At 42.3% G+C, this 12,993-nt stretch overlaps 2 protein-coding genes across 2 annotated transcripts in view; both read left to right on the top strand.

Moving 5' to 3' along the window:
• Positions 1-3,637, top strand: part of LOC143793822 (uncharacterized) — a 102,264-nt gene extending 98,627 nt beyond the window's left edge. Inside the window, 1 exon segment of the mRNA XM_077280796.1 lies at positions 9-3,637. Coding sequence (XP_077136911.1) covers positions 9-3,637 — 3,629 coding nt within the window.
• Positions 3,638-3,645: 8 nt separating this feature from the next.
• LOC143801128 (uncharacterized) lies at positions 3,646-10,708 on the top strand. The gene is given in 6 exon segments (XM_077281231.1): positions 3,646-6,065; positions 6,949-7,552; positions 8,023-8,128; positions 8,413-8,717; positions 9,309-10,078; positions 10,080-10,708. Coding segments are annotated over 6 exon segments (4,587 nt in total). The 3' UTR covers positions 10,462-10,708.
• Positions 10,709-12,993: the final 2,285 nt, after the last annotated feature.

Below are 12,993 nucleotides of genomic sequence, written 5' to 3'. Positions count from 1 at the left end.
GAATCAAGACTCAACCCAGAAATCAGAATTGATTCTGAAACAAGACCTATCCCAGAAAAAAGACCAGACCCAGAAACAAGAAATGACCCAGAAACAAGATCCGTCTCAGAGACAAGACATGACCCAGAAACAAGACCCGACCCAGAAACAAGACTCAACCGAGAAATCAGAAATGACACAGAAACAAGACTCAACCCAGAAATCAGAAATGACCCAGAAACAAGACACAACCTTAAAACAAGATGCATCCCAGAAACAAGATGCAACCCAGAAACAAGAACCAACTCAGAAAAAAGAGCCAACCCAGAAACAAGAACCAACTCAGAAACAAGATACAACCCAGAAACAGGAATCAAACCAGAAACAGGACTCAACCCAGAAATCAGAAATGACCCATAAACAAGACTCAATCCATAAACAAGACTCAAACCAGAAATCAGAAATGACCCAGAAACAAGACATAACCCAGAAAGAAGACATAACTCAGAAACAAGACGCAACCCAGAAACAAGACCGAACCAAGAAACAAGACACAACCCAGAAATCAGAAGTGACCCAGAAACAAGACACAACCCAGAAACAGGACTCAAACCAGAAACAAGACTCCACCCATAAATCAGAAATGTCCCATAAACAGGACACAACTCGTAAACAAGAACCAACTCGAAAACAAGAACCAACCCAGAAACAAGACTCAACCCAGAAATCAGAAATGACCCATAAACAAGACTCAACCCATAAACAAGACTCAACCCAGAAATCAGAAATGACCAAGAAACAAGACATAACCCAGAAAGAAGACATAACTAAGAAACAAGACACAACCCAGAAACAACACCCAACTCAAAAACAAGAGCCAACCCAGAAACAAGTCCGAACCCAGAAACAAGACACAACCCAGAAATCAGAAGTGACGCAGAAACAAGACACAACCCAGAAACAGGACTCAAACCAGAAACAAGACTCAACCCATAAATCAGAAATGACCCATAAACAGGACACAACTCCTAAACAAGAACCAACTCAAAAACAAGAACCAACCCAGAAACAAGACTCAACCCAGAAATCAGAATTGATCCTGACACAAGACCTAACCCAGAAACAAGACCCGACTCAGAAACAAGAAATTACCCAGAAACAAGATCTGACTCAGAGACAAGACATGACCCAGAAACAAGACCCGACCCAGAAACAACACTCAACCCAGAAATCAGAAATGACCCATAAACAAGACTCAACCCATAAACAAGACTCAACCCAGAAATCAGAAATGACCCAGAAACAAGACACAACCAAGAAACAAGACTCAACCCATAAACAAGACACAACACAGAAATCAGAAGTGACGCAGAAACAAGACACAACACAGAAACAGGACTCAACCCATAAATCAGAAATGACCATGAAACAAGACACAACCCAGAAACAGGACTCAAACCAGAAACAAGACTCCACCCATAAATCAGAAATGTCCCATAAACAGGACACAACTCGTAAACAAGAACCAACTCGAAAACAAGAACCAACCCAGAAACAAGACTCAACCCAGAAATCAGAAATGACCCATAAACAAGACTCAACCCATAAACAAGACTCAACCCAGAAATCAGAAATGACCAAGAAACAAGACATAACCCAGAAAGAAGACATAACTAAGAAACAAGACACAACCCAGAAACAACACCCAACTCAAAAACAAGAGCCAACCCAGAAACAAGACCGAACCCAGAAACAAGACACAACCCAGAAATCAGAAGTGACGCAGAAACAAGACACAACCCAGAAACAGGACTCAAACCAGAAACAAGACTCAACCCATAAATCAGAAATGACCCATAAACAGGACACAACTCCTAAACAAGAACCAACTCAAAAACAAGAACCAACCCAGAAACAAGACTCAACCCAGAAATCAGAATTGATCCTGACACAAGACCTAACCCAGAAACAAGACCCGACTCAGAAACAAGAAATTACCCAGAAACAAGATCTGACTCAGAGACAAGACATGACCCAGAAACAAGACCCGACCCAGAAACAACACTCAACCCAGAAATCAGAAATGACCCATAAACAAGACTCAACCCATAAACAAGACTCAACCCAGAAATCAGAAATGACCCAGAAACAAGACACAACCAAGAAACAAGACTCAACCCATAAACAAGACTCAACCCAGAAATCAGAAGTGACCATGAAACAAGACACAACCCTGAAACAAGACACAATCCTAAAACAAGACGCAAACCAGAAACAAGATGCAACCCAGAAACAAGACAAAACCCCGAAACAAGACCCAACTCAGAAACAAGATCTGACTCAGAAACAAATCATGACCCAGAATCAAGACACAACCCAGAAATCAGAATTGATCCTGAAACAAAACCTAACCCAGAAACAAGACTCAACCCAAAAATCAGAAATGACCCAGAAACAAGACACAACCCTAAAACAAGACGCAACCCAGAAACAAGATGCAACCCAGAAACAAGAACCAACTCAGAAACAAGACTCAACCCAGAAATCAGAAATGACCCATAAACAAGACTCAACCCATAAACAAGACTCAACCCAGAAATCAGAAATGACCCAGAAACAAGACATAACCCAGAAAGAAGACATAACTCAGAAACAAGACGCAACCCAGAAAAAAGACCCAACTCAAAAACAAGAGTCAATCCAGAAACAAGACCGAACCCAGAATCAAGACACAACCCAGAAATCAGACTTGACCCAGAAACAAGACACAACCCAGAAACAGGACTCAAACCAGAAACAAGACTCAACCCATAAATCAGAAATGACCCATAAACAGGACACAACTCCTAAACAAGAACCAACTCAAAAACAAGAACTAACCCAGAAACAAGACTCAAACCAGAAATCAGAATTAATCCTGAAACAAGACCTAACCCAGAAACAAGACCCGACTCAGAAACAAGAAATGACCCAGAAACAAGATCTGACTCAGAGACAAGACATGACCCAGAAACAAGACCCGACCCAGAAACAAGACTCAAACCAGAAATCAGAAATGACACAGAAACAAGACTCAACCCATAAACAAGACTCAACCCAGAAATCAGAAATGACCCAGAAACAAGACACAACCCTAAAACAAGACGCAACCCAGAAACAAGATGCAACCCAGAAACAAGAACCAACTCAGAAACAAGTGCCAACCCAGAAACAAGAATCAAACCAGAAACAGGACTCAACCTATAAATCAGAAATGACCCATAAACAAGACTCAACCCATAAACAAGACTCAACCCAGAAACAAGACTCATCCCATAAATCAGAAATGACCCATAAACAAGACTCAACCCATAAACAAGACTCAACCCAGAAATCAGAAGTGACCCAGAAACAAGACACAACCCTGAAACAAGACACAACCCTAAAACGAGACGCAACCCAGAAACAAGAACCAACTCAAAATCAAGACATAACCAAGAAATCAGAAGTGACCCAGAAACACGACAAAATGCAGAAACAAGACCCAACTCAGAAACAAGATCTGACTAAGAAACAAATCATGACCCAGAATCAAGACACAACCCAGAAATCAGAATTGATCCTGAAACAAGACTTAACCCAGAAACAAGACGCAGCCCAGAAACAAGATTCAACCTAAAATCAGAAATGACCCAGAAACAAGAAACAACCCAGAAACAAGAACCCACTCAGAAACAAGACTCAACCCAGAAATCAGAAATGATCCATAAACAAGACATAACCCTGAAACAAGAAGCAACCCAGAAATCAGAAATGACCCAGAAACAAGACATAACCCTGAAACAAGACGCAACCCAGAAACAAGAACCAATTCAAAAACAAGAGCCAACCCAGAAACAAGACCCAACCCAGAAAGAAGACACAACCCGGAAACCAGAAATGACCCAGAAACAGGACTCAACCCAGAAATCAGAAATGACCCATAAATAAGACACAACTCATAAACAAGAACCAAATCACAAACAAGAACCAACCCAGAAACAAGACTCAACCCAGATATCAGAAATGACCCAGAAACAAGACATAGCCCAGAAACAAGACCCAACTCAGAAACAAGATCTGACTCAGAAACAAATCATGACCCAGAATCAAGACTCAACCCAGAAATCAGAATTGATTCTGAAAGAAGACCTATCCCAGAAACAAGAACAGACCCAGAAACAAGAAATAACCCAGAGACAAGATCCGACTCAGAGACAAGACATGACCCAGAAACAAGACCCGACCGAGAAACAAGACTCAAACGAGAAATCAGAAATGACCCAGAAACAAGACACAACCTTAAAACAAGATGCATCCCAGAAACAAGATGCAACCCAGAAACAAGAACCAACTCAGAAACAAGAGCCAACCCAGAAACAAGAACCAACTCAGAAACAAGATACAACCCAGAAACAGGAATCAAACCAGAAACAGGACTCAACCCATAAATCAGAAATGACCCACAAACAAGACTCAACCCAGAAATCAGAAATGACCCACAAACAAGACATAACCCAGAAAGAAGACATAACCCAGAAACAAGATGCAACCCAGAAACAAGAACCAACTCAAAAACAAGAGCTAACCCAGGAACAAGACACAACCCAGAAATCAGAAGTGACCCAGAAACAAGACACAACCCAGAAACAGGACTCAAACCAGAAACAAGACTCAGCCCATAAATCAGAAATGACCCATAAACAGGACACAACTCCTAAACAAGAACCAACTCGAAAACAAGAACCAACCCAGAAACAAGACTCAATCCAGAAATCAGAAATGACCCAGAAACAAGAAACAACCCGGAAACAAGACCCAACCCAGAAACAAGATCTGACTCAGAAACAAATCATGACCCAGAATCAAGACTCAACCCAGAAATCAGAATTGATCCTGAAACAAGACCTAACCCAGAAACAAGACCCGACCCAGAAACAAGAAATGACCCAGAAACAAGATCTGACTCAGAGACAAGACATGACCCAGAAACAAGACCCGACCCAGAAACAGGACTCAACCCAGAAATCAGAAATGACCCAGAAACAAGACACAGCCCTAAAACAAGTCGCAACCCAGAAACAAGATGCAATCCAGAAACAAGAACCAACTCAGAACCAAGAGCCAACCCAGAAACAAGACACAATCCAGAAATCAGAAGTGACCCAGAAACAAGACAAAACCCAGAAACAGGACTCAAACCCATAAATCAGAAATGACCCAGAAACAAAACCAACTCAGAAACAAGACTCAACCCAGAAATCAGAAATGACCCAGAAACAAGACACAACCCAGAAACAAGGCACAACTCAGAAACAAGACACAACATTGAAATCAGAAGTGACCCTGAAACAAGACACAACCCTGAAAAAAGACACAAACCTAAAACAAGACGCAACCCAGAAACAAGACACAACCCAGAAACAAGAACCAACTCAAAAACAAGAGCCACATCAGAAATCAGAAGTTACCCAGAAACAAGACAAAACCCAGAAACAAGACACAACTCAGAAACAAGATCTGACTCAGAAACAAATCATGACCCAGAATCAAGACACAACCCAGAAATCAGAATTGATACTGAAACAAGACCTAACCCAAAAACAAGACCCGACCCAGAAACAAGAAATGACCCAGAAACAAGATCAGACTCAGAGACAAGACTTGACCCAGAAACAAGACCCGACCCAGAAACAAGACTTAGCCCAGAAATTAGAAATGACACAGAAACAATACACAACCCACAAACAAGAACCAACCCAAAAACAAGATCTGACCCAGAAGCAAGATCTGACCCAGAAACAAAACCCCACCCAGAAACCACACCAATCCCAGAAAAAAGACTCTAACCAGAATCAGGACTCAACCAAGAAACTAGAACTAGCCAAGAAACAAGACTTCACTCAGAAACAAGACCCAACCCACAAATCAGAAATGACCCAGAAACAAGACCTGACCCAGAAACTTGACACGACCCAGAAACAAGACCCGACCCAGAAACAAGACCCGACCCAGAAACAAGACCCAACCCAGAATCAGGACCCAACCCAGAAACAAGACCCAACCCAAATACAATACCAAACCCAGAAACAAGACGAAAACCAGAAAAAAGACTCTGACCAGAATCAGGACTCCATTTAGAAACCAGAACTAGCCCAGAAACAAGACTTCATCCAGAAACGAGACTTAAGCCAGGAAACAGAATTGTGTTATGGTTCTCAATGGCAAGAGAACATAGCCCAGCAAACATAAGTACTAGCTCTTGGAAGGATGGAAACTAAACTGACCATGAACTAAACCTGCCGCACAACTAACAGTAGCCGGGTAGCGTTGCCTACGTTTTTTATCCCTAGACGCCCAGCGCCGGCCGGAGGACTAACTAATCCTGGCAGAGGAAAATATAGTCCTGGCTCACCTCTAGAGAAATTTCCCCGATAGGCAGACAGAGGCCCCCACATATATTGGCGGTGATTTTAGATGAAATGACAAACGTAGTATGAAAATAGGTTTAGCAAAATTGAGGTCCGCTTACTAGATAGCAGGAAGACAGAAAGGGCACTTTCATGGTCAGCTGAAAAACCCTATCAAAATACCATCCTGAAATTACTTTAAGACTCTAGTATTAACTCATAACATCAGAGTGGCAATTTCAGATCACAAGAGCTTTCCAGACACAGAAACGAAACTACAGCTGTGAACTGGAACAAAATGCAAAAACAAACGAGGACTAAAGTCCAACTTATCTGGGAGTTGTCTAGCAGCAGGAACATGCACAGAAATGCTTCTGATTACAATGTTGACCGGCATGGAAGTGACAGAGGAGCAAGGTTAAATAGCGACTCCCACATCCTGATGGAAGCAGGTGAACAGAGGGGATGATGCACACCAGTTCAATTCCACCAGTGGCCACCGGGGGAGCCCAAAATCCAATTTCACAACAGAATTGATCCTGAAACAAGAAAAAACCCAGAAACAAGACTTCACTCAGAAACAAGACCCAACCCAGAAATCAGAAATGACCCAGAATCAAGACTTGACCCAGAAACAAGATTCTACCCAGAAACAAGACCCGACCCAGAAACAAGACTCAACCAGGAAAGAAGAACCAGCCCAGAAGCAAGACTCCACAAAGAAACCAGACAGAACACAGAAGCAGGACACAATTCAGAAGCAAGAACCAACCTCCCAAAAATACATTAATATTAAACAAGAACTAACTCAGAAACAAGAACCAACAAAGAAAAAAGACTCAACCGAGAAAGAAGACTCAACCCAGAAATCAGAATTGATGCTGAAACAAGACTCGACCCAGAAACAAGAACTGACCCAGAAACAAGACTCTACCCAGAAACAAGATCTGACCCATAAACAAGATCTGACCCATAAACAAGATTCAACCCAGAAACAAGACCTGACCCAGAAACACGACCTGACCCAGAAATACGACATGACCCAGAAAACAGACATGACTCAGAAACAAGATCTGACCCAGAAACAAGACATGACCCAGAAACAAGACCTGACCCAGAAACAAGACTCGACCCAGAAATCAGAAATGACACTGAAACAAGACACAACCCTGAAACAAGACGCAACCCAGAAATCAGAAATGACCCAGAAACCAGACCCGACCCAGAAACCAGACCTGACCCAGAAACCAAAACTGACCCAGAAACCAAACCCGACCCAGAAACAAGACCCAACCCAGAAACAATACCAAACCCAGAAACAAGACCTAACCCAGAAAAAAGAATCTGACCAGAATCAGGACTCAACCAAGAAACAAGAACCAGCCCAGAAACAAGACTCCACCCAGAAAAAAGACACAACACAGAAGCAGGACACAATTCAGAAGCAAGAATCAACCTCCCAAAAATACATTAACATTAAACAAGAACGATCTCAGAAACAAGAGCTAACACAGAAACAAGATTCAGCCCTGAAAATAGAGCCAACCCTGAAGCAAGAACCAACTATGAAACAAGAACTGATCGATAGCAAGAATATCCAGACTCGGAACCAGACTCGACCCAGAAACAAGACTCAACCCAAAAACAAGACTCATCCCAGAAACAAGACTCAACTCAGAAAACAGAAATGACGCAGAAGCAAGATGCAACCCAGAAACAAGGCCCAATCAAGAAACAAGACCCAACCCTGAAACAAGACTCTGACCAGAAACAGGACTTCACCAAGAAACAAGAACCAACCTCCCAAAAAGACATAAACATTAAACAAGAACTAACCCAGAGACAAGAACTGAACCAGAAACAAGATCTTACCCAGAAACAAGATTCAGCCCAGAAACCAGAGCTAGCTCTAAAGCAAGAACCAACTCTGAAACAAGAAATGATCAATCAACAAGACTCAACAATAACCACTCGACCCAGAAACAAGAATCAACCCAGAAACAAGACTCGACCCAGAAACAAGACCCAACCAAGAAACAAGATCCTGCAGAGATACAAGACCCAACTCAGAAACAAAACCAGACCCAGAAACAAGATTTGACACAGAAACAAGACCCAACCCAGCAACAAGACTCAACCCAGAAACAAGACTCAACCCAGAAATCAGAACTGACCCAGAAACAAGACCCAATCAAGAAACAAGACCCAACCCAGAAAGAAGATCCGACCCAAAAACAACACCAGACCCAGAAACAAAACCTTACCCAGAAACAAGATTCGACCCAGAAACAAGACTCAACCCAGGAGCAAGTCTTAACCCAGAAACAAGACAAAACACAGAAGCAGGACACAATTCAGAAGCAAGAACCAACCTTCCAAAAAGACATTAACATTAAACAAGAACTATCTCAGAAACAAGAACTAACCCAGAAACAAGATTCAGCTCTGAAAATAGAGCCAATCCTGAAGAAAGAACCAACTCTGAAACAAGAACTGATCGATAACAAGAATATCCAAAAACAAGACTGGACCCAGAAACAAGACTCGACCCAGAAACAAGACTCAACTCAGAAAACAGAAATGATGCAGAAACAAGGTACAACCCAGAAACAAGACCCAACCCAGAAACAAGATTCTCACCAGAAACAGGACTTCACCAAGAAACAAGAACCAACCTCCCAAAAACACATAAACATTAAACAAGAATTAACCCTGAGGCAAGAACTGAACCAGAAACAAGAACTTACCCAGAAACAAGATTCAGCCCAGAAAACAAAGCCAACTCTAAAGCAAGAACCAACTCTGAAACAAGAACTGATCAATAAACCAGACTCAACAATGACCCAGAAACAAGACTCGACCCAGAAACAAGAATCAACCCAGAATCAAGAACCGACCAAGAAACAAGACCCAACCCAGAAACAAGATCCGACCCAGAAACACGATCCGACCCAGAAACAAGACCCGATCCAGAAACAATATCTGACCCAGAAACAAGATCCGACCCAGAAACAAAACCCGACCCAGAAACAAGACCTGACCCAGAAACAACATCCGACCCAGAAACAAGATCCGACCCAGAAACAAAATTTGACCCTAAAACAAGACTCGACCGAGAAACAAGTCTCAACCCAGAAACAAGAGTCAACCCAGAAATCAGAACTGATCCAAAAACAAGACCCAACCCAGAAACAAGACTCAACCCAGAAAAAAGACCTATCCCAGAAAAAAGACCAAATCCACAAACAAAATTTAACCCACACAGAACAAACAACAAAGAAAGATACCACTCAACAGCAGGGGGTTCCTCAGAAACAGGTCATTGAACAAAAAGAGAGCCCTTACAAGATGGAGTATGCAAAGGAGAAACTAGAATCAGTACAGAGTGCAGATGTGACTGTCTACAAGTCATGTCCTGATCCAGACCACCAGGATACTCAGAAATATTATTCATATTTTGAACAAACATCAAGTCTAGGAGCTGGGTTGCCCCACGATGTTCCCCAAAGTCAAGTCACACACACTGAGATACATTATACTTACCACAGTCATGGTGGTCAGCCTTCTCACCATGTCTGGGCTTCCAATCTCCTACAAGGTGAACAAGGTAAAAAAGATGACTTATACAGTCAAATGAATCAGAGGTCAGAGAAACATACTGATCACTGGCAGTGATGCCTCCAGCTCCCAGCAGACTAATTCAGAAAGACAGCAGCACATATCCTCATGGCCAGTGAATACAGAGCAGCATTTGGTACTGGAGGCCGCTGCAGCTGTTAGACCTCAAAAGGTGGAAGGGAACAAAGATTCATCACCATCACAGAATCCCTTGTATGTGCTCTCTCAGCAATCTCCAAAACTAATCAGAAACCGCAGCATCGGACAAAATACCGCAGCACAGCCAAACCTTTACCTAGAATCTCAATTGAAACCAGAGAATTTCCACCAGCAACCACCTTCTTTTGAAATGAGCTCATCAACACAAGCCCACTCCACACAGAAGAAAGAGAAGCATAGTTCTTCCCAGAAAGGCTTCAAGTGGCCATGGCAGTAATCAACTACAGGTCCAGATGATTTATTCCGAAAAATTCCCCAAATCTTCATTCATTTATTGGGACACTGTTATATGGAGAAGTTGGCATTCAGACAAAAAATGAAAGTATTTGAGTATTGCTTCCCTCGTCCACTCATGGAAAACACCTGTGAGTACAGTTACCCCCATCTACTCATAGAGCCTGTGAGTCCTGCACCCTTTACCCACTTATAGATAAAGCCTGTGAAACCTGCATCCACCGCCCACTTATAGATAAAGATTATGAGTCCTGCACCCTCTACCCACTTAGGCTGGGGTCACACTTGGCGTAAGACAATACGCCACGTATTATACGTCCGTACTACGTCCGTAATACGGAGAAATGTTCCCAAAATATTGATCCGTAGTCAGGGTGTTTCAGCGTATTTTGCGCATGGCATCCTCCGTATGTAATCCGTATGGCATCCGTACTGCGAGATTTTCGCGCAGGCTTGCAAAACCGACATCTAATGGATTTATGTGCTCAAATGTTCATTAAAACATATATACAGTAATATATATATATATATATATATATATATATATATATATATATATATATATATATATAATGTCATTGAGACATATGTCTCATATCCTGTCGGGTTTGTGCAGGAGAAATGAAAAGCCGGCAATTGAATTACCGACTTTTCACTAACACCGCTGCGTATTTCTCGCAAGTCACACTGCTGGTCCGTGTGGAATCCGTATTTTTCTCGCCCCCATAGACTTTCATTGGCGATTTTTTCGCGCAATACGCTGACAAACGCAGCATGCTGCGATTTTGTACGGCCGTAGAAAGCCGTATATTACGGATCCGTAATATACGGCTGATAGGAGCAGCCCCATTGAGAATAATTGTGCCGTATGTAATGCGAGTTTTACGGACGTAGTTTCTGCGCTCTTACGTCCGTAAAACACGCATGTGTGACCCCGGCCTTATAGTTAAAGCCTGTGAGACCTACACCCACCGCCCACTTATAGATAAAGCCTTTGAGACCTACACCCTCTGCCCACTCACAGATAAAGCCTATGAGTGCTGCATCCTCTGCCACTCATACATAAAGCCTTTGAGTCCTGGAACTTTCACCCACTCAAAGACAAAGCCTGTGAATCCAGTTTTTCCCACCCACACAGTACTAATTGGCAGCATCTCTTGTGGTTGTATATACCTGTTGAGCCGTCAGTCACTCAGTGTGGGCAATGGATACTAAACTGACAAGCTCTAGTGCGGTCTGGCATTTGACTATTACATGTACGGCTACGATAGAACTAATTAATGTTAATATTTGACCCCTTAATAAGCTGACAATGACTCAATAATGTGTAATGTAACAATGATGTTGTGTCATGTGAGATGGTGTAAGGATACAATAAAGGTGAACTAAATCTTCTGTGACTCTGTGCCCCTGTGTCCATCACTAGAGATGAGCGAATATTTCAATACGATCTCCAAATTTGCAATATTCACTGATTTATTCATCGATTATTCGCCAAACATAACTGATCGCCATTCAAGTCAATGGGAGGCAAAAACAAACGCATGTACAACACCTAACTAGAGATGAGCAAATATTTTAATGTTCGGTTCGGATTACATTCACTGAAATTGCAATATTCACTGAACATAACTGAACACCATTCATCTCAATGGGAGGCCAAAACAAATGCATGCACAACACTTTATAACAGCCCCAAATTCTGCCAAAACACATCAAATGAGGGACAGACACCAGGTAAGTGGCCTCAATTCACCCACAGAGCAAATTTTAGCATGGCACTGCAGTAATCAGCCAGGCATGAGGTATCGGGGTCTGGGTCAGCATTTACAGGTTTCAACTGAACTTCACAGTAAGATGAGGTGGGTGAGAGATCAGTGTAGGGCCCCTTTGCTGGGAGCCATGACACCACATGCAACACCTCTACCTGCTTTTATGCTGAGCCACACTCAGGTGGCACAAATATCAGTTTTATAGACTACTATTGTCAGAAAAATACAAGGATAGTAACACGAGTAGCTGAGCCTGACAGCCTCGGAGGCCTACTGCTACAGGCAACACGCATGAAGGAGACCTAACCAGGATTGTTCACATTTCCAAAAATTATTGGCAGACACCACCAAAGTGGCATCAATTTCACCATAGTAGAAATAGTATAATAGGGACTGATAGGTCTTTCTCTACACCCAATACAGCAGATCACCATAGTAGAAATAGTATAATAGGGACTGATAGGTCTTTCTCTACACCCAATACAGCAGATGGACACCCAACAAGGACTGTTCACATTTAAATAAATGAGGGCATTACACCGCAGAAGTGGCATCAATTTCACCACTGTAGAAATAGTCTAATAGGGACCAACAGGTCTTTCTCCACACCCAATACAGCAGATGAACACCCAACCAGGAGTGTTCACATTTAAACAACTCTTATCCAGAATAATTGTTTTGTGAAAATCCTCTGCGCTGCAGAATGATTGTCCATGTGTGGTTTATCAATAAAGTGTGGCTTC

Source organism: Ranitomeya variabilis, chromosome 1, assembly GCF_051348905.1.
Source record: "Ranitomeya variabilis isolate aRanVar5 chromosome 1, aRanVar5.hap1, whole genome shotgun sequence".
NCBI classification, from domain to species: Eukaryota; Metazoa; Chordata; class Amphibia; order Anura; family Dendrobatidae; genus Ranitomeya; species Ranitomeya variabilis.
The sequence above is the reverse complement of the archived record's forward strand: the minus strand, read 5'-3'. Positions and strand labels throughout refer to the sequence as shown.